Source organism: Bemisia tabaci, chromosome 2 (assembly GCF_918797505.1).
Source record: "Bemisia tabaci chromosome 2, PGI_BMITA_v3".
Taxonomy (NCBI): domain Eukaryota; kingdom Metazoa; phylum Arthropoda; class Insecta; order Hemiptera; family Aleyrodidae; genus Bemisia; species Bemisia tabaci.
The window spans coordinates 9,179,691-9,202,055 of record NC_092794.1 but is presented as its reverse complement, the minus strand read 5'-3'; the positions used below and the strand labels follow the sequence as shown (position 1 = coordinate 9,202,055).

At 36.4% G+C, this 22,365-nt stretch overlaps 1 protein-coding gene across 1 annotated transcript; it reads left to right on the top strand.

Moving 5' to 3' along the window:
* The first annotated feature begins 205 nt into the window (after positions 1-205).
* LOC109040161 (ATP-binding cassette sub-family F member 3) lies at positions 206-21,775 on the top strand. The gene is made up of 13 exons (XM_019055975.2): positions 206-485; positions 2,020-2,125; positions 4,827-4,995; positions 6,390-6,604; positions 8,000-8,104; positions 8,614-8,772; positions 9,836-10,036; positions 13,172-13,337; positions 14,553-14,743; positions 16,059-16,233; positions 16,891-17,071; positions 18,775-18,995; positions 20,014-21,775. Exons 1-13 carry the CDS (start codon positions 413-415, stop codon positions 20,167-20,169), a joined length of 2,118 nt encoding a protein of 705 aa, XP_018911520.1. The 5' UTR covers positions 206-412; the 3' UTR covers positions 20,170-21,775.
* The last annotated feature ends 590 nt before the right edge of the window (positions 21,776-22,365 follow it).

Below are 22,365 nucleotides of genomic sequence, written 5' to 3'. Positions count from 1 at the left end.
TACAGTATTTCTTCTAAAATACTAAATTATTTTGAGGGAGAAAAAACTTGCATATGTTGGTTTGATTAAAGAAAAGAGTTTAAATTGCAAGTAAAAGGATTTATTTCGAAATACGACGTTTATTACTTCACTTCTTCAATTCTTTAATTTGCAAAATTCATATTTTACGTGGAAACAAGGCAACAGTGAATAGAATTGTTTTCTTTTAATATCTAGATTTTGAGGTTAGCTCCCATAACTCTCACACAAACACACTCCGTGCGCTACTAATATTTTTTTAAATAATTATTCTTATCTCCTCACTCTAATTTATATTAATACTCTGTGATTATCTAGGAAATTCATTTCGTCCTCAGTAGTTTTTTTCTGTGTCCATTTATTTATCCAGTTCAGTGTTCGATCGCTCAGCAGCATGGCAAACTGTGCAGAAATCATAAAATCTGAATTTCCACGCATTGATGATGATGTCTTCCAGTACATTGACGGTAAGATTGAATCATTTGTGACATATTATACCAGAAGTATGAGCATCTGCTTTAAGATGCTGTTTTAAGCACTGCCAGAGGAAATCACCAATCCTGATTCTGGGCTCCCACGCATCTACAGACTGCGAGTCGCAAGTTCTTAGAATTGATGGCAATTTAGTTGACTAATATATTAGATTTATGGTAGTTGTCTTTCCAATTTGAGGGTCACTTTACGGATGTCAAAGTCTTTTGAAATTTGAAGAAAGTAAGACCTGTGGAAGTAAGGTTCATAATGGTCAAATTTAATAGAAGCAAATCAAGGATTGCCGAGAGTATGGCATGGTTGAGCTGACCATGAGCAAGATAGAACCTATATGCTTCTCTTTTAAATGCTGATGAGTAGTGAGATGCAAAACCTTGTCAGATATGTTCCATTTCCTATCTTCATGAAATAGATGCTCAAGAAGAGAATGCGAAGTCTGATGGTAAAACTCAACAATGGAACAACCAGACCACATAGCTCAGTTAAAAAACACCGCAGACTTCTTGTCATACTTTATCTTTCAAATGGAGAACTATTCCATGTCAATTTTGAAAACTTCCGTGATTTTTCTTCTCAGTGTACGTAAAAAAAACTCTGTGGAAACGTCAATAAATGATATTGATTTGTTTTCCTTCAAGAGAATTTAATGGGAGTTGAGTCTTTCAAACATCGCATGTGAGCTAAATGGTCTGGCAGTTTCACCGCGGAATTGCATTTTGGGTTAGTGTGGTTTTGAGGCTCATGTTGCCGCAAACTTATGCAGTCACTCCTGAAGAACTAGTACTAGTGGTCATATGAGGTACAACGCTCCCCCAACCCCAAGTAGGATTTTTTTGCACTTAAATCTACCAATAATTATTTTCTAGGCTTTTCAAATTAGTGAACTGACGTATCTGCTCAGACTTAAATCATGATCCAACTTTTTCAGAACAATACAGCCACTTTTACAGGGAAACAGCTCATGTGGTAATTTTATTTGGCAAGTTCAACGAGTGAGCCGCCCCTCTTGGCAATTAATTTTCAAAATAATGATAATCAGAAGACAGCATCTTTGCCACTTTTGGCTTGCCACGGCGGCCATCCTGGATTTTGGAATTTTGATAATCTGACAAAAAATTCGAGTTTCTCGTCAAAAAGTACCCTTTGACACCAATTTTCACTAAAATCCGTCCAGAAATACTCCTAATACCTGAAATTTCTTGATTAATGCCAGGACGTCACACAACACGATCGAACCTTTTCAGCATGGTGTGCATAAACAACCTCGCATCCCCAATGCATTACTATAGGGAGAAACAACTCTTCTCCTTTTTGGGCTTCAACGGCATTTTTTTCTAAATTTGATTTTTTAGACATTTTTGGGTGGTTCTTAGCTTCGTTCTTGCCAAGTTTGAAGGAAATCGCTTTGACAGTTTTTTTGTAAAATGTTGATAAAATCTTAGTACGGTAGCTTTACATATTTAATAAGGGCCTATTCTTCTAAAATTAAACTCTGTTTTTGTTGAGCAGGCATACTGAGTAACTCAGATGATATTGATGATGGAGAGGAACTATATGATGCAATTGGTGCAGTTCTCCATGAAATTGCCGTAGAGAAATCAGAACAAGATATAAAGTAAGTGGCTCTCTTTTGACTCCCAGAATAGGTGAAAAATAGTTGTTTTTAAATTAATTGGGACTGCAACGAGTCCAGCCTGTTTTTAATGCTTTTTTTGTGTGGACAGAATGCAGGTCTGCAGGACTTCTGATGTACAAACTTTTTTATGTATGCCAAAGAACTTTTTGCATCTTTTGAGAAACTTTATTTAAATGTTTTAATCATTTCAGTTTCCTTATATTTCTTTAAGTGACTCTTATTGTCCGGTGCATATTTAACTGTTCAATAATTTTGATGATTTGTAATTGGTGTTTTACTCTCATATTTCCTTTCCATTAACTGTCCTATAATTCTCTTTTGAAGAATTTTATAGAAAAGCTCTTGAACGATTAATTCCCTCTTTCACTCCTCCTATGAATTTTCAAACCAAGGAGACTTAAAGTCCGAGGGAAAGTTCAGAGAGGTTGGCTGCGGTTCCGAGTCTGAGGCTTGGTCTGTCAAAACAAAGTGTACTCTTTAGAGTAATTACTGAGTATAATTAGGGCCGAATTTAGTGGGTAGCTACATGGACTGTGGCCCATGGCGGCAAATTTTGAAATTTTTTCAAATGTAGGTATCAAAAAAAAAAAAAAAAAAAAAATCGGATGTAGAAAAAAAATTTCAAACGAGGAAAGGCAACAAAATCTCTCATTTCCTGGGCGTTAAAGTATAATAATTTCTAATTTTTTCGTCTTTCGGTGATACAAGAGACAGCACCTTTCATTAGTCTAATTGAGAGAGAAACCAAAAACGCAATTTGGCCTGGAGCGACGCGGCGCAGAAAGCAATGATGACGAGGACTTGAGATGGAAAGGAGAAGCCCTCAGCGCGCCGGTCAGCATGAAACACTTATTAGCGCCTACAAGACTCCATGAATACTTCACGCATTGCGTGAAACGTAGTGCTGTCAGCAGCGGTTAGCGTGAAACGTAGTGCTGTCAGCAGCGGTTGGCGTAAAACGCATAGCGCCTACAAGACTACATGAATACTTCACGTATTGCGTCAAAAACAGTGCGGTCAGCAGCGGTCGGCGTGAAACGCATGCCTACATGACTGTAGGGACACTTCACGCATTGCGCCAAACGCAGCGCGGTCTGCGCGGTGGCAGAAATTAAAATTATTTAAACTCATTCATGTTTATCCTTTCATAATTTTTGCGTTCATTTCTCATGTATGAAAAGCCTTGTCCTCGCAGAGATAGGTTTACGGAACTTAACTTTCACGAGAAGTTCCGTGAAATTTTGCTAGTTTTGACCGGGCTTTCACAAAAAATGTGTCAAACACGAGTTAACACGTCTTATGCACCGCCCCTCCTCCTCCGGCACGTTCACTTAATGGTTTTTATTGTTGTTTCAAAACGAATAAAATGGGGGCGGCAAAATACATGCGGCAAGTAGGTAAATCCGGCCCTGAGTATAATTAGCTAAACAGTGAAAATTTTAACTCTAAAATGTAAATGTTTAAAGTAAAAAGTTAAAAGTAAAAAATCTCTCTCCTTCTGTCGGTATGTTGTAATATTTTCAAGTATTTCTGAAATAGATAATCTAAAAGTATAAGTAGGTACTGAAATTTTTCTCTCTGAAACAGCAATGGAAGGGTTTTTGCAAGCCTTAGAATGTATGTATTAAAAGGTATGTTAAAAAAAACCAGCTATTTTCTTTTTGTTTTTCTTGTTCTTGTAAAAACTATTTTATTCTTTCGTAAAAACTAGTCCAATTTTCATCTTTTTAATACGCTTACATTTGCCACGAGCATAGCTTACAATTAGCTTATTCAGGTGAAAATTTTGTGATCTTGTATGTTCTTATTCATTCGCTAGAAAATTTGCGTATGGACCACGATATTGAGGTAAATGATGCATAACTTTTAATGAGTTTACAAAACCGCTGCAAAAATCGCGTTTTTGCCGCGATATTATTACGGTCATTATCCCGGAATCGTGCACTTACTGCGCCACCGAGATGAAAGCCGCTTAATTTCCTTGGATTTCGAATCAGCCGGGAAATTCGCGCAATTTTCGCGATATTCAGATGAAATTCGCGTAATCCCTCACTTTTTAACAGCTGGGAATCAAGCGAGCAACTATTCGAACTCCGGAGTCGGTATGTGGTATCACGCGAAATTGAAGGAGAATCTTAGGTTTTCGCCTATCTCAAATTTCTGGCGCCGCCTTTACATGAATAGTATGTTCGCGTCGACGTAAAAGTCGCGTATTTCCCGCGATATTCAGGTGAAAATTGCGTGGTCCTTTCTGTTCTCGTATTCAACCGCCGGAAAATGTGCTTATAGACCGCGATATTGATGGGAATGACGCATGATTTTTAACGATTTCACAAAACCGCTGGAAAAATCGCGTTTTTTCTGCGATATTGCGGTCATTATCGCGGATTTCTATGATTCTTTTGATAAATCGCTGGAAAAATCGCGCATTTACTGCCGAATTTACCGTAATGAACAGCGCGTAATTTCTTTGGATTTAAAGTATCAACCGGGAAAATCGCGTAATTTTTGCAATGTTCAGATGAAATTCTGGCTAAGCTTTCGGCCAGTGTACCAGTGTAATTTTTTTTTAAGTTTTTGTAATCACCTGTAGATGACTAGATAAATAAATAAATAATAAATTTATGTGTTGCAAAATGTATTATTTTGGCTAATTTCTTTGTATGCTTTTATCTTCCAGAGACATTTGTGATAAGCTGTTGAATATCTTAAAACCAGAAATGTCTTTAAAAAATGGCACCAACAAAGTGCTCAATGCTCCTGTTCATCTGGGAACTATGGCTGCCAATCTCGAAACGAACATGGACGATATCAAAAGTATATGGGTCATGCAAAGGGATGATGTTCTGGTCAGTTATCATTGCTGTCATAATTAACATCAAGTAATACCAAATAAGAAACTAATGGTTGACCTTGGTGACTGGAAAAAAAGCACTAATGCTGAAGAATGGAGACTTTTGTTCAGGCTGATCAGTATAATGCTGAAACAGCTATCAAATCTACCTTAAGCCAATTTATTGGTCTTACTTACTTGTATCAGAATTTCCTCTTTTGAATTTTTTTATCCATTGTGATTGAAGCAAATGTATGTGCTTCAATGAAACGTTTTTTAAATTGTTTCTATGATTATGCGATGCTCTAATTGAAGAATTTAAAAAAAATTGACCCATAGTTTCCTCTCTGGAACATATATTAGCCATCAGAAATTTTAATACAAGTAAAGTCTAGTTAAATATAGTAGTTTGATAACTGATTGAAAATTATACATTCAAAGCCCGATAGAATGCTTATGTAAACTGAAAATCAAAAAATCCAACCTATTTATATAATTCCTGTTGCAAGAAACCAGTTTTCATTATTTTCTGTAAAATTTTATCCATCCATGAGGTAGGGTGTAAAACCTTGGGTTTTTCTTCTTCTTTTTTGTAGGCTAGAGGTTTTTAAAAAACTTATTTGATTGTTACAGGATGGTTCTCTTAAATTTTGAGTTGATTTATATCTCTTGAATGACATCAAACAAATGGATTTGTGCAAGATCCAGGAATTACCTTTGACATAGGTGCACATAGGAAAAATTTTAGCAAGAAATCCGTTTCTGAGTTTTAAAAAGCTTAAAACAACTTTCTTGGCTGAGGAAACAAAGTTTAAAGTTGAAGTTCATAAAAGAACGTCTCTAATTGAAGCCTATGTCAAATGGGATGACAACTCATGTTTTCAACCACCTTGAATGTAATGCAACATGGCCGCCGCACAATCAAAATCACTAACAAACGATCTCATTTCAAGAAAGACGCAAGATTTACTCCCAACAGTCATAATATTGCGAGCATGGTTAAGACATATAACCTCTTGTCACAATTGTGACCCAAAATAATTAAACACATGCGGGTGAAATGATACATGGCGGCCAAATTCTTCTTGTGATGAAACAAGTTTTTTGGTGTGATATTTTCCTGTTTGAAATGGGATTGGAGTTTTTGCAACTTTGAAAAGATGTTTCGCATCTAAATTTTGATAGAATTAAAAACAGAAAAATGCAGGCATTCTTATTTCTTATGCTCTTTCCAAAAATGAATTAAAAGAGAAAATTGGTGCTGCAGCTCTATTCTCATCCATTGACATAATTGTGTCCTCAAAGAAAAAAATTCATCCTCTACTTCAAGCAGTTGAATGGCAGTAGATTTTTCAGTCTACTTGCTTCACCTACCTCAAATTTCAATCATGTCTCCTCTTTAACTTCCAGAAAGTAGACGCCAAAAAATTAGAAAAAGCTGAGGCTAAGTTACAACAGAAACAAGGCAAACGGGATCAGGTGAAACCGACTATCATTCCAGTCAGAACAAATTCAGCAACAGCGTCTCAGGTGACAAACAAAAAGGAAGCACGAATGGAAGCAAGAGGCACCAATAGAGCAGCTGATATTCGAATTGAAAACTTTGATGTGGCTTTTGGTGATAGGTATTATATATTTCAATCGTAAGATTACTTAAGGAAACTGACAATGGAACTTCGATGGATGTAAAAAATTTGGAAGTAATCTAGGGAGTACAGATTAAGTTCCATTCAAAGGTAGCAAAGTTTCTTTCACCTACCTTTTATTTCTTACTCGCTCTCAACATCATTTTTATTTTTAATATTTTCTTTTTATTTTCATTTATTTTTTAGTGAAATAAAACAGATGACACCATTAGGCTGTTATCTTGTTCTCCTGCAACCACATGGTTTAAAGAGGTTAATTGGACTGCGCTTAGCAAAAAGGAATCAAGTCACATCAGCTATTGCCAAAAACTGGGCAATTTAATTTTTTGAAAGAGAATGTTTGTGCCGATTCCTTTCCTTTGAAAATTTTAAGGATTTGCTTCATACTATACAGAACATAACTATTTGCACAAAAATCCGCACAACTGTTTTCATGTAATTATTAGCAGTTAAATTGCTCGATTAAATTTTGCAATAGCTGATGTGGATTGCTTAATTTCTGCTCAACCTGGTTAAATTGAGACATCTTTAGCAGCTAGGACCGTCAATTGTTATGGTGTGGAGTCAAGAATTTCCAATACCTCTACCTACCATCAATAAATATAATTTATACGTGAAGAAAAAACACAAAATGTGGCTGGAATCCTGCAAGTAAGAGGATGGTAAAATGATGCTGGGTGCACACTATTCTGCAAGGAAATCACAAATCAAGGTTAAAATTAGCTTAGAGCCAAAAAATGAACTCTAATGAGAATGAGTATCAGTGCAAGAGAATGTTCACTCATGCAGGTGCACTGAAATACTAAGTTAATTTGAGCGTGGGTCTTTTCAGACATTATCAGTAGTTCACACTGGTCAATGAGCCCAACTTAGCATCCCGCAAATTCCTAAATGGCACCAAAGCGCTGTCATGAACATGATGCAAGGCATGACAGTAGAGTGCACTTTGCACCATCTGCAGTCGCTGTAGACATCTTCCAACACAAAACGAGGGAAAGCTGACAATATTGATAGTCAGGCAGCTAGAAATGCGGATACATCTAGATGCAAGTACTCACTTCTAAACAGGAAAGGTGAAGTTGTAGAAATGAGATCCGAGCATATACCATCTCTATTTGTGGTTACAGTGCTACTACTTGTTGAAACGTGTATTGAACTTTACAGAGTTGCCTTTCATGAGTTTTATGTCTCACATTTTTAGAGACATCATCAGCTTGGCTCCAGTGTATTTCTTAGATTTCTTATTCTGTTTTTTTTTTGCAACCTCTTAATTCCTGTCTGTACTACTAAAAATGTTTTTACTCCTCTCCAGCCACTCTCTTTGAATCCATCGGGTGAATTTTAATTTTTATATCTATTTATTTGTTTCCTCAGGGTTTTACTACAAGCTGCTGATTTAGTGTTGGCGTTTGGCAGACGATACGGTTTAGTTGGACGAAATGGTCTCGGTAAAACTACTTTGCTGAGGATGATATCAAGGTATTACTCAATCAACTTATAATGATAGAATCAGTCCCTCCGCTCGTCATATATCCATTAGGGAAAGTCTGCACTCCCTCCTTGAAAAATTACGTCATTCTTTGTCAGACCTTCTTTTCCTTTTTACTTTTGTAGTTAGCAGTTCTAGTCGACATTTTTATCAAAACTTTCAAAAAATTATCAGAAAAATCTGTGCCTCCCTCCGATTCTTGTCCAAGACTTAAGTGCAGACTCTCAACATCTTGCCTGTTGTAGCCAGACACTGTTATACTTACCAGAGCCCTTTCATTTTCCTTTAGCGTAATGTAATTTTGAATCACCTTTAATATTTTCCTTGAATTTCACCCATATTTTATGAAAGAATCCATGCTCCTCCTATTAAGTGGGCACAAATGGTGTAGTTTTAGACTTTGGTTCACATCCTACTTTAAAGAAAGTTCATCATTAATACTTAGAATCTTTCCAGATTTTGTCTGCTGAGATAATGTCTTGTGTATTTTTATTTTTAGCGGTCAGCTGAAGATAGCATCACACATATCTATTCTGCACGTGGAACAAGAAGTCACCGGTGATGACACTCCTGCCTTGGAAAGTGTTCTCGAGTGCGATACAGTGCGGCAAAGTTTATTACAGAGGGAAAAAGAACTCACAGCTTTGAGTAATAGTGGGTACGTTTTTTTCATTGAATTTTTCTCAGTTTTGTTTCGGTCGTGTTTGGCCAACCACCACCACCAGAATTTCAACATCCATCATCTGTAAAACTGTTCTATTGAATGAGTGCCTAAAACAAAACTTCAGTAGAAGCTATTTTCAACAAGGTTTTGGAGGCTGTCAAAAAAATTTGGAATCCAGCAAAAACTCACTCTGCGATAATTGGGTCCATCTGGTCTGTATTCTTGCTGCCTAATGCCGCATCGTGACAGCTAAATACCTGATTTCTTGGGATCGATTTGAATTTTATCGCAAGCAGTACTTAATTTTATGATAAGCGGAAGATATAAATTCGTTCTCATCAAATACAAAACGGTAAAACTAGTCCATGCAACAAGCTGTCATTTTTTTTAAAAACTGATGTAAAATATTGTTAATAAATTTTGGGTGAATACGGCAACGATGAGCGGTTAAAATCTCTCAGGCGTCATCGGTATTGTTACTTCTCGTGCCTAGGAAGCGGCGCCAGCATCTGTGATTTCACGCAAGACGTTAAAACAATAGCCAATCAAAGAACAATGCACCTGCTATGTCATCACATGTCAACGGATGATTGGTGCGCCGGCCAATTAATCGTGCATCGCTGGCTCATTAACATAACCTTTGACCTTCTGCTTATCTGATAAGATTGAAGTTCATGATTAACTCGTGTTATTTATCCTTTGGGTAGGTGCGATACATATATACTCGAAGATCATTTAATATTCATATTCATAGAAAATCTCGTTTGTATCGGAATTTTCCCTATTTGGGACCAAAATTCTCTCTGTTATAAACGGGTTTCCGATATAAGCGTTTCTGATGTATGCAGGATTATTTTACATTGTTCTTATGGGCGAAAAAACGGGGCCGCGCGAAAATTACGACATAGGCAGGATTCTGTTATAAACGTGTGTTGTTATGAGCAGTTTCCACTGCAAGTGACAGAGACTTGATACATTTTCTTGATATTCAGTTTCTTTTTCCTCAATTTTTACTCATGTATGGCTAATTCTTCATTAATGAAATTGATTCATCTAGGAGCACAGATGCAAACATCAGTGATGAACTGAGTGAAATTTATGCGCAGTTGCAAACAATCGAAGCCGACAAAGCGCCTGCCAAAGCTAGTGTTATTCTTGCTGGTCTTGGATTCAATCCCGAGATGCAGAGGAGAGCAACTAAAGAATTTTCCGGTGGATGGAGAATGAGGCTGGCATTGGCCAGAGCCCTCTTTTCAAGGTATTAATTTCATAGCATCAACTAATCTGAACCTTTTTTCCTTTTTTCCCTTTTTTCAGCTGACTAATTGTTTTTCAATTGCTACATCATAATTAACAAAACACATATTTATCTATAAATGCAATCTCCCTCTCGGTCTTGTACTGGTACTCATTAGAGCTCAACATGTTTTACTTTAATTGAAATTTTTGTCTTATTTAAGGCTTATTTACTTATACAAGGTGGCAAAATAGTGCTGGGTCCACACTATTTTGATGGGAAAACAAGGCCGAAAAGAGCCTCGCCAAAAAGTGGTGTTTTTTAGCCCCTTTTTTTATACCCGAGTTGGTCAACCGGACAGTGCTCAAATGAAAGCCTATGGTAAGGCAAACTTCCATGCAAAGTTTCAACTTGTAGTGACCCCTGGTTTAGGCTGTACAGCGTTGCCAATTTTCCAGTTTCATGTGCAAAAATCAAGGATATTGGACTATTAGTCCGGTGCATAAGTAGACTAGTACACCCAAGTTGGTCAACGGGACAAGGCTCAAACGAAAGCTTATGGTAAGGCAAACTTCCATGCAAAGTTTCAACTTGAAGTGAAACCTCGTTTAGGCTCTACAGCGTTGCCAATTTTTCATTTTTATGCGCTATACTCAAGGAATACTGGATTCATCATGGTTGAAGAGACTAGTATACCCGAGTTGGTCAACGAGACAAAGCTCAAACGAAAGCTTATGGTAAGGCAAACTTCCAGGAAAAGTTTCAACTTGAAGTGAAACCTCGTTTAGGCTGTACAGCGTCGCCAATTTTCCATTTTTATGCGCTATACTCAAGGAATTCGGGACTAATAGTCCAGTGCATCATAATTAAACAGACTAGTGCATTGGTCTACGAGCTGAGTACTACCCTGAGATTGAATAGAAGCTCAACTAAAGGCCATCGTGAACTTTTCGAAGCAGTGTTGCTAATTTATTATTAATTTTTTTAACATAAAATTAGAGTTTATTCGAGATTTTTGGCGGAAAACGTACCCTCATGGGCTATAACTTTGATGAGTATGGGCTGAACATTAAGACTCGATAGTAAATGAACGCTACAGACCGAGAAAATTAAATTCCGAACGCAATGTTGCCAAGTATATTTTAATTTCTTACAAAAATTAAAGATTTTCTCACGTGAATGCATCGATAACGTAATTTCCAAGGCATTCATGTCATTTTGATGACTGAATATCACCATGGCATAGTACATGATTTCTGTTCAAGGCAAAAATGGAAAGTTTAGAGTAACGTTGCCAAAATCTTTAATTTTTGTAAGAAATTAAAATATACTTGGCAACATTGCGTTCGGAATTCAATTTTCACCATTTGTAGCGTTCATTTACAATCGAGTCGTTATGTTAAGCCCATACTCATCAAAGTTATAGCCCATGAGGGTACGTTTTCCGCCAAAAATCTCGAAAAAACTCTAATTTTATGTTAAAAAAATTAATAATAAATTAGCATCACTGCTTCGAAAAGTTCACGATAGCCTTTAGTTGAGCTTCTATTCGATCTCAGGGTAGTACTCAGCTCGTAGACCAATGCACTAGTCTGTTTAAATATGATGCACTGGACTATTAGTCCCGAATTCCTTGAGTATAGCGCATAAAAATGGAAAATTGGCGACGCTGTACAGCCTAAACGAGGTTTCACTTCAAGTTGAAACTTTTCCTGGAAGTTTGCCTTACCATAAGCTTTCGTTTGAGCTTTGTCTCGTTGACCAACTCGGGTATACTAGTCTCTTCAACCATGATGAATCCAGTATTCCTTGAGTATAGCGCATAAAAATGAAAAATTGGCAACGCTGTACAGCCTAAACAAGGTTTCACTTCAAGTTGAAACTTTTCCTGGAAGTTTGCCTTACCATAAGCTTTCGTTTGAGTCCTGTCCCGTTGACCAACTCGGGTGTACCAGTCTGTTGAACCATGATGATTCAGTATTTCATGCGTATAGCGCATAAAAATGAAAAATTGGCAACGCTGTACAGCCTAAACGAGGTTTCACTTCAAGTTGAAACTTTGCATGGAAGTTTGCCTTACCATAAGCTTTCGTTTGAGCCTTGTCCCGTTGACCAACTTGGGTGTATTAGTCTACTTATGCACCGGACTAATAGTCCAATATCCTTGATTTTAGCACATGAAACTGGAAAATTGGCAACGCTGTACAGCCTAAACCAGGGGTCACTTCAAGTTGAAACTTTGCATGGAAGTTTGCCTTACCATAGGCTTTCATTTGAGCACTGTCCGGTTGACCAACTCGGGTATAAAAAAAAGGGGCTAAACTTGGCGAGGCTCTTTGCATTAGAGTCAAAACTTCGAGCTCCAATGAGTCCCAGTACAAGACAGGGGGTGGGGGGGGGGGGTTAATCAGCTCCGGCAGCTTGCATTGGAATATTAAGTTGAGGTCACGCCGAGAGATCTATAACGTTTGGGATCCTCTTAGGCTTCATCAGTAGATTACGTTTGATAGTGAGCCCAGCTCAGCCTCTCGCAAAATCGGAGACAACATCAAAACCCCGTCAGACCTTAAAAGACCCAAAATACTAAAGATCTCTTGGTGTGGCCTCAACTTAATATTCCCATGCAAGCTGCCTGAGGTGAACACTCTCCCCCTTCAGTGAAACTGATAAAGTCTAGTTTATTAAACAATATTGGAATTTTTTGAAGGGAGTCATCCCTTACATGTAATTTGAAAACCCTTAAATTTTGCATCATCTCGTTAGAAAATATGCAGTCCTTCGGAAGATTAATATTTTTCCTTTTGCCAAAAATACTTCAGAAGTGTCAAGAAGGGCCATCATTTATCTACTTCCCGCTGTGTAGGTAATTGGAAATTCATTGTTGTCGTTTCCAAACATTATCCGGAGATGGCTACCGCCTCCTATGATAAAGATGCAGGGAAAGGAAATTTCAATTTTCAAGGCATTCCTTTAAGCTCCTAAGTATTTATAAATCCTTAAAAGTACTTCAAAATTGTGAAAGGACTCATGATTTTCTTGAGTCTTTGAATTTACTAATTCAAATTCCTTTAAAATTCCTTGGTATTTTTCGAAATACGCATAAATCCTGTGTGATATCTTGCAAACCTTGCTGATCAAATTTCAATTTTCCTCCAGGCCTGATCTTTTATTACTTGATGAACCTACTAACATGTTGGACATGAAAGCTATCATTTGGTTGGAGAACTATTTGCAGAATTGGCCCACAACCTTGTTGGTCGTTTCTCACGACCGGAACTTCCTTGACACCGTACCAACAGATATTCTCCACTTACACTCTCAGGTAACTTCATTCATGATCAGAAATTGGGAAATAATTAAGGGTCTTGGGCTTTAACTTCATGAATTTTGAGTTTACATTGGCTTTGTGGCTCTTAGTGAGAGTCTCTGAGTCCATGCAGCTGGAGCCATTATTTACTCTCATCCCGTATGCTGTTTTAGTCAAAAGTGTTAAGTCGCCATGCTCAGAATTCTCAACCGTGGTTCAAAAAGTGTCATAACAGCAAAAATCAACACTAGCTGCATTGACTTTCAGGCGCCTTTTTGTGAAAAGGTACAATTTAAGTTTTAAAAAAGCTTTGGGAAAGAAAGTTAACATCAATATTTTTTAAAGTTCGATAAATAGTTCATACGCATTGATGTAAAACGTAATGTATGCAATGTACAACTGAAAAGAACCTTTTAACTTCTGTAATAATTCATTAAAATAAAGTGATTTGAAACTCAAATAAAATTTTAAAACTCGCTTGCGTGTAAAAATATTAAATTGCGGACGCGTTTCGCCGGCTCGCAATTTAATATTTTTACGTGCAAGTAAGTTTTAAAATTTTATTTGATCAATTATCTTGTGCGGGTTAATTGTCTAATCGTCTCCAAACGAATCTTGATTTAAAACTCATGAAAGTGTAAAAAGGTATTTTGATGTCTAAAAAAGAAACAAAAAATGTTTTTTTTTTTTTTTTTTTTTTTTTTTTTAGAATTGCCTCTTTGGAATAGACGAGTTTTTCAATTTCATTATAGAGAGTCAATGCTGTAAGGGAGGCTTCAGGTCCTGAGTAATGAAAAGTAATAAGTATGTAAATAAGGGAGCTTGCTTTAAAATTCAGCAAGCTGTGCTTATCCCTCATATGCCATTCTGAGTTCACTTGTGTATTCTGCCTCTTTCGTATTTTTTACTTTATAAAAGTTTTGAACATTTTAAAATTCTTTCAAAAAGCAAGCTTAAACTGTCCACTTATAAGTTCTACCCCAAAGTGGGAACAATTAAAATATATCTACAAGTAAATTAAATCCGGTCATGCTGTGCTATTCTTGGTTAATAGCACATAGCATCATCAAGACTTTAGGGAGCTTGGTTGTGTAGGAAAATAACAGCATTTTCATTTTCTTCCTCCTCGCTCTCAAGGGATTCACCATATACTTCTATAAAACATAATATTTTTATTTATTTTTTAACTATGAATTAAGAAAGTACCAGTATTTTGTCTGCTTTTTGTAGAGGTTGGAGTCATATCGAGGTAATTACGAAGCTTTTGAGAAAACCAAAACAGAGAAACTGAAGAATCAACAACGAGAAATTGAAGCACAACAGACGCACCGAGCGCATGTCCAAGAATTCATCGATAGGTTCCGATACAATGCAAACCGAGCATCCAGTGTGCAGAGTAAGATTAAAATGCTAGAAAAATTGTAAGTCCTCTTTCCAATTTTGTCTTTGTTCCTGTTTTTCAAACAAGCCACATTGTAACTGGAAAATAAGGTTAAAAGTTTTCAAAACAGGAGAAGCTCTAGTTTTATATTATTAAATAACTCCAAGCTTCCTTTCGCCAGCTTTGGTTTACTGGACCTGTTGAAATGCATGTAGGAACCCAAAGCAGGTGAGGGGAAGTTAAGAAATTTTTAACCTATATTTTTTAATCACATACAAGCCTATTCATACAAGCCATCATTAGGTCAGAAAAAAATTAAGTAAAGGTGACTACATTACAATAGAAGAAAAGATAAGTTGGAAGCTTCACTTCTCTGGAACTTGAGAGTAACTCTGAGAACCAACGTAAAATGTACAATGGGCCTGTTGCAAACTTTTGCCAGAGCAAAAATTACAGTTGTTGCTCATAGAAAGCTTCTCAAAAGTCACGATGAGCACATCGGCGAAGTCTGAAATGCACTCCTTACTTCACAATCCGTGCAAGAAATTTTCGTTTTTCTAAGCTTCCCGCTTCAAAAAGGATACCACGGCACATGTGAACATTTCGTTAGAGAAGTCATTCCATTCAACCCCTGCTCACAAGGATACCACGCAATATTCAACATAGCCGACGCCAATCCGCCAAAACAATGTGACAGGACGATTATTCTAACCACAGATGACAATCGGCGTGTTTAACATTCACATTTTTCTTGCTTTGATAGATATCCGCCTTGATTGACCTTGTGTTCTCCTCAACTTGTGTGCGGAAGCATCGGCTGTGTTGAGCAGGGATTGAATGGAATGACTCCTTTAATGAAATGTTCATCTGTGCCATAGTATCCTTTTTGAAGCTGGAAGCTTAAGAAATCGAAAATTTCTTACACAGATTGTGAAGTTAAGAGTGTACTACAGAGTTTGCCGATGCGCTCATCGTGATTTTTGAGACATTATCTATAAGAAACAACTCTTATTTTTGCTCTAGCAAAAGGTCGCAATTGGCCCATTACACATGGGGTTAGAGGAAACTGTAACAATAAGTGAATACAATATCGCCAATAGATATATGTAAAACAATAAGAATGAGTAACAAAAAAGAAAACACAGTCCAACAGGAGTTTTTCCGTGCCTTTTTAAAATCATATTTTAGTTTGTGTATTTTCCTAGCCTTCTTTACCCTCCAGATTCTTGATGTAGCATCTTCTAACATCTTGTTACACTCACACACTTATTTGTAACCAAGGCATATCCATTGTTCGTTTTGATGAGTAGTACTTTTTAATACATGTCTTTTTATTTTTACTTGTTTTCATTTAGACCTGAATTAAAACCAATAGAAAAAGAAATTGAAGTGGTGCTGAGGTTTCCTGAAACAGAGGCACTTTCTCCTCCAATTCTTCAATTAAATGAGGTCACTTTCTGTTACGATCCATCCAAACCTATTTTTAAAGATGTCAATTTAGGAGCAACTCTAGAGTCTAGGATATGTATAGTAAGCTTCTTTTGATTGATTTATTTATTTTTATCCTTTATTTAATATTTAGTATTTAATTTTTCCTTGAAGAAAATTAGATAAGTGTAAAAAGTTTCAAACATGTTTCTCACGATGCGGTGTTTTTGCATCACAGCAAAATTCTAAATTCATTTCTTGGAAAAATTTCCAAATTCACAGTGAAATGTACAATTGTATGTGCATTTTCCTAAGTTTTGAGCTCAAAGAATTAAAAAGCCCTTACCATTGCCTGAAAATTGTTTCATAACGCAAAATTTGCTGTCTTTGTTATGATACAACGTTTTTGAGATGGGATAATTTTTTCACTGAGAGAAAATCGTTTTTCAAGGTTATGTAAAAAAAAAAAAAATTTCTCTTAGTATTCTTGGCAAGTGCGCGTTGTGTAAATCTAAGTACGCAATTCATAGCGTGGCAATGGAAGGGTTAATAGTCAGGTATCGTTGTAGAAAGCGGCTGCAAGAAATTTGAATATGTAGCCTACCAATTGGAAAAACTTTAAAGTATATCTCCAAATGCAATTTGATTTTTCGCTGATCAGGGCAAAGTGGAAGTTTCATCGTACACTAGGTTTAAGATTCAAACTATTTCTTTGTGTTTGCAATGTAAATTACTCAACTGTAAATGTAAATTTTTCAGGTGGGTGACAATGGAGCTGGTAAAACAACACTGCTGAAAATCATCATGGGCATACTTAGTCCAACGTCAGGTTCAAGGCATGTCCACAGAAATCTCAAATTCGGTTATTTCAGTCAGCACCATGTAGATCAGTTGGAAATGAATGTCTCCTCTGTTGAACTTTTACAGTCAAGTTATCCAGGTTAGTGATGCTCAGTCTGGTAGCCCTCAATACTCAATACCCTTGTCCCAAGGTAAGTGGAACAAAGGTACGCTCCCCTGCTACAGACCAACCAAAATTGACAAAATGCTCTACCCTGTTCGTTCCATTTCAGTCTTAGCAGGAATTTTGAGAGAAAATGCTGATTTTGCAGTATCTGACTATTATTGGTTCAATGGTCCCCTGTCAGGAGAGATTGGACCGTTGAGAGCCGAATATCGACGGTGAAACTACCAAACCACGTATCTCGTTTGCGGTGTTTAAAAATCTACGCTCGCATTTTATTTTTTTGAAGTAGACCAAATCAATATCATTCCTTGAAATTTTCACAGAATTTTCTCCGCGCAAAGAGGAAAAATCACAGGAATTTTCAAGACTGGACGTTAAGTAGTTTTTCATTTAAAAAATAAAGTATGACAGGAAGTCTGCGACGTCGCAAACCGAGATACGTGGTTTGGTAGTTTCATCGTCGATATGCAAATTATTATTTTGTCTATGAGGAACCCAGGACAATCAGGGACCGAGGCTACAATTTTTTTAACCAATCACAGGGAGGCAGAATGCTAAAGCGTATCCGCTCTCAAGCAGGTTTTTGTGCACGCCCACTCTCCTTGGTTAGGCCTCACCCATTATTGGAGTAATAAAATACAGCTGTCAATGATGGGTAATTCAACTAACTAAATAAAATATAAGACTGAAGAATAGTACATAACATCTTATGACGGCTGTGCGAATATGGTTTTTTTTATGTTGAATCAAATATTTTGTATAAGTTTCGAATTCAAATCGAATCGAATATTTTTAGTTTTCACCTATTTTTGACCAAAACCAACCTCCATGTTGGTGGAATCAAAAATCGAAAGAATAATTTTTTTCTATCCAACATTCAAATTTTGAACAAAGAAATTACTAATATAGATAAAAAGATCAATAATAATCGATTTGCCTTAATTAAAGCTTTGGAGTTGTTTTCTTGTTTCCTTTAATTAAGGACGAGCAATTAATTGAACTGTCGCAGAACTGTAAAACTGCTGCCTACTGTCGATTACTGAAAATCAATTTTCTTCAGTTTTACTTCACATCAATGTTGATCTCGCAAAGACAGTCTAGCGATATTGTTAAGACCGGAATGCTGTGCAGGGCGGAGAAGGATAGGTTACGGAGGTTAGTGTATTCGCCCATTTGTACGCCATGTTGATAACTTATTAGGTGGAACTCGAGTGCCGCTAATTTTGAATTGACCCATCTAGTGCTTGTGCCGTGGTTGAAGCATGCCGCTGGATGAAGCAATGAACCGTTTGCCTTCGTGTACTTAACCTCAAAATAAGTCGTTTGAACTGCGTGCCAAATCGAGTTCCTTCTAGTACGTCATCAATGAGGCCGGATGTACGAATATTCGGTCTTTTTTGAGTTTTGATATTTTGTCTATGTGGTCAAATAATTCGATTATTCAAGGTTTCTAAGTTCGAGTTCGAATCAAAATCGGAAAAATGATTCGAACTCAAATATTCGAGATTTTCAAATATTCGCACAGCCCTAGCTATACCTAATTCCTACTAAAATTTCGTAATACTTAGTGTCTGTTTTTCTTTAATTACCTTTTATGATTAAATCTTTGGTAAACTAAATAATTAATATTGAAAAAAAGTATCAATGACCCTATTTTATTTTGTGTTTCATTATAGGTAAAACTGTGGAAGAGTACAGGCGTCAACTAGGTAGTTTTGGCATATCTGGGGATCTCGCATTACAGAGTGTGGGCAGTTTATCAGGAGGTCAAAAATCAAGAGTTGCCTTTGCCAGAATGTGCATGGGAAATCCCAACTTCCTAGTTCTTGACGAACCTACAAATCATTTAGACATAGAAACAATTGAAGCTCTTGGCAAGGCCATTGGTAAATACACGGTAAGTTCTCCTTAACCAGCAAAAATAGTTTGTTCTTATTGTCTTTAATGTACCTGAATACATACTGCTAAATACGTCTATATCTACTTTAATGGCCTGACCCTATTTGAATCCCTGCCCAGCAATTACCCTCGGCAATTGAAAATGGATGGCTCATATCGTCGTCCCTCTGACGTAAGGGCGTATCTCTATTTTCACATGAGCCCTAGAAAGCATCAAATTATATAAAAAACGGGGCTCATGTGGTAATCGAAATACGCCCTTACGTCAAAGGAGCGATGATATGATTCAAGTATTTTGAAGCAAAATGAACTGAACAATAGTGATGGCAATGGGAAAATTAATAATAAGAGGAAGGGTCTTATGATTGCAAGTAATTGAATTTTTACCCTTGTCTGTCTATATTTTAGTCTCCCATGATGATGTGCGATTTTTCGTATCAACCTTATTAACATTCACTATCTAAGAGAAACAATAAAACAACTCATAAAGTGTCAATGAAGACAAACGCTGAGAAAAGTTGTTCAAATGAATGAATAGGGAAACTTTTTTTTCCTAATGCTAAAAATCACCTCGTACTTTTTCTAGTTCTTATCATTCTATTTCAGTAATTCTAACAATGATTATAGTAGTAGTAGATGAGTTCCTAGGATGCAGCAGTTGATGAGTTAGATGAGTTTTAGCAAAATTAATATTATCATCAGCAGATTAGATTTTTAAGTGAATCTGTAGCAAATCATCCTGCCAACCTGTACAATAAATTCGTTGGATTTATCATGGAATTGTGTTCTGACATTGATAATCCTGGATTAGCCAAATTAATACTGTTGTTGTTGTTGTTGTTGTTGTTGTTGTTGTTGTTGTTGTTGTTGTTGTTGTTAAGGGAATTTTTCTGTCTCCGTTCAAAGTTTGATGCAGATATTTCCCTTTTGAAAACAAGACAACTGGCATCATCTGGTAATTATGATGTACAATTATCTCTTCAGTATTCTCAAAGTGTTTTTGATTTTTCTTTCAGGGCGGTGTGATTTTAGTTTCTCACGACGAAAGATTGATCAGGATGGTGTGTAAAGAACTATGGGTGTGTGGCGGAGGTTTTGTTAAAAGTATTGAAGGTGGATTTGATCAGTATAGGCAAATCGTGGAACGAGAACTTGCAGAAGCCTCCAAGTAAGAAATGCTTCCTGAATATTCGATTCTTCAACATCTCTTATCCATTTCGTTTTCAGAGAGCCTTTTTTTGTAATTTTTATACCTGCACTTTTATACAACATGTGAGCATCTGTAATTTTCATGATTCATACTCAATGTGTTGACTGCCCGATTTTTTTTGGCCATATATTCAGTTATGATGAAAGACAAAGGGTAAAACCTCTCTCAGAACTTTATCTTTATCATAATAGCATTCATTAAGATGAATGTCTTAGTGCGTTTGGTAACTGAGCAACAGAACTCCATAATGATTTTTATCTTTTAGAATATAGGATGGGGTAAAGAAAAATAGGCTCAATTTTAACTGGACTACATTTTGCGCAAAGAGAGTGCTACTTCCAACTCATACATCAAGACTCCTATCTCTACTGAGAAAATTATAGCTCTTGTGTTCTATCTTGAGTGAGTCAGAAATTATAGTTCCATTTTTCAAAATTCAGTCCAATTATTGTATGAAGCATTAATTTTTCCCCAACTGTGCCTGCTTGCTATGGTTGAAATAATGTTTGTTTTGATGCGATTTGTCAAGGCTCCACTAATTTAAAAGTCTCAAAAGAGAATAAACATGAATCCTTTGATACTCTTCTTTTTTGATTCTATTGTAACTTTACAAAAATATCATAAGGACAATACTTGTCATGACTGGTATTTAGTTTCATTTCCTACAAGGGAGTCAATTCATCGAGTGAAGATATACATTTGTAACAGAATAACTTTGCTTTCATCCTGCTCTTTGAATTATGATCCAGGATGAATAGCATCCGACTGATCAGAAAAAATTGCTTGATACCTTCAGTTATTTTTGAAATGAAGTATTTCGCCTCTAAAAAGTTTACGTCTGGTTACTTCCAATATCCTGGAGATCAGGGATTTTTATTATGCTTTACTCAGCGGAAAAAATGTGACTCTCAGGAGTAGTTGTAGTATGTGTATATGTTGTAGTGTGATGAATTGGACGTATTTCTGCCCAACAGAACTATGTGCATTCAGACATGAGCCCTGAGGCCAATGAGAATATATACATAACAGGGCTCATGTCATAATGCATATAGTTCCGTTTGGTAGAAATACGTCCAATTAGGCCTCATAGACCTCAAGATTTTTCCAAAATTTAGTGTGGTATGCAGTTAAATCATTTTAAAGTTATGATTGAGAAATGGTTTGAATTAATGCCAAACTGGATGAAGTTAAGCAGACAGAAATCAACTTGCTCAAAATTCCTAAGAAGGGAAATATGTTCTAAGTTCAAATTCTCCATCAAAGATGTAGATTCCAATTGTCAATTCAATGGTACAGGGTTCATTCTTGAATTTTTATTTGCCATTTTTTGATACTAGAAAATTTGGATGTATCTGAAGTCATGTTCTAAACAGCTCTTTACTCAATTTTTGGACTTGTAAGTAGGTACCTTTCTGCCTTTCGTGGTCTAAAATCCAAAAATTTCTGAGACATTGTTATTAAGCTTAAATTGTTCTCCCCAAGCAAAAATGTAAATAATTATTTTGTAAAAAGTGAGTATTTTTTAACTCAATCGTTGTGTAAAAACATATTAAATATTTTTTAGTCGAGTCGGTGCATCTTTATCTTTCTTCAAAATGGTTTAAAGTTTTATATTGAGTTTTGATCTTGAATGAAGAGATATTTGAGTTTTAGTCTGGGAGTGAAGTGCATATAAGTATGCATTAATACGACCTATTTTGAAAATCTAAAAGCTATTATCATTTTTCAACTCGGAAAGTAAACATGTGACATTGATTTATTTGGAAGGTCAACTCTTTTCTTTGAAGTCGCAACAATTTTGTGAAGTTTGTTAAAACTCAATCGTTCAACGGTGCTGTGTTGTTTTTTTCTGGTTGCCATCTCATGTTGCCTCTTTTATTCACGTATCTTCAAGGCCGTTATTAAGGTTTTGACCGGAGAAATGAGCGGTCCCTTTGCCCTTCAATTTCTGAATGAACATTTACCTCCAGATAAAGTCATTTGACCAAGTAAACCTAAAAATCCAAGAAATGAAAATCATCAATGTGTTGCTCCATTGGGGATTTGACTATGACCACATGGCTCCGTATTTTATATGAAGATTCTTCTAAAGCCCTCTTATCAGCATGCAACGCCGGAAACTTCAATAAGTGTTGATGAACATGGGGTTTTACACGTC

Bases quoted from the DNA above. Each gene is read 5' to 3' on its own strand.
- LOC109040161 (XM_019055975.2), top strand. From the start codon at position 413: ATGGCAAACTGTGCAGAAATCATAAAATCTGAATTTCCACGCATTGAT. The intron at 486-2,019 runs GTAAGATTGAAT...TTTGTTGAGCAG, and splicing joins TGTCTTCCAGTACATTGACG to GCATACTGAGTAACTCAGAT. The intron at 18,996-20,013 runs GTAAGTTCTCCT...TTTTTCTTTCAG, and splicing joins AGGCCATTGGTAAATACACG to GGCGGTGTGATTTTAGTTTC.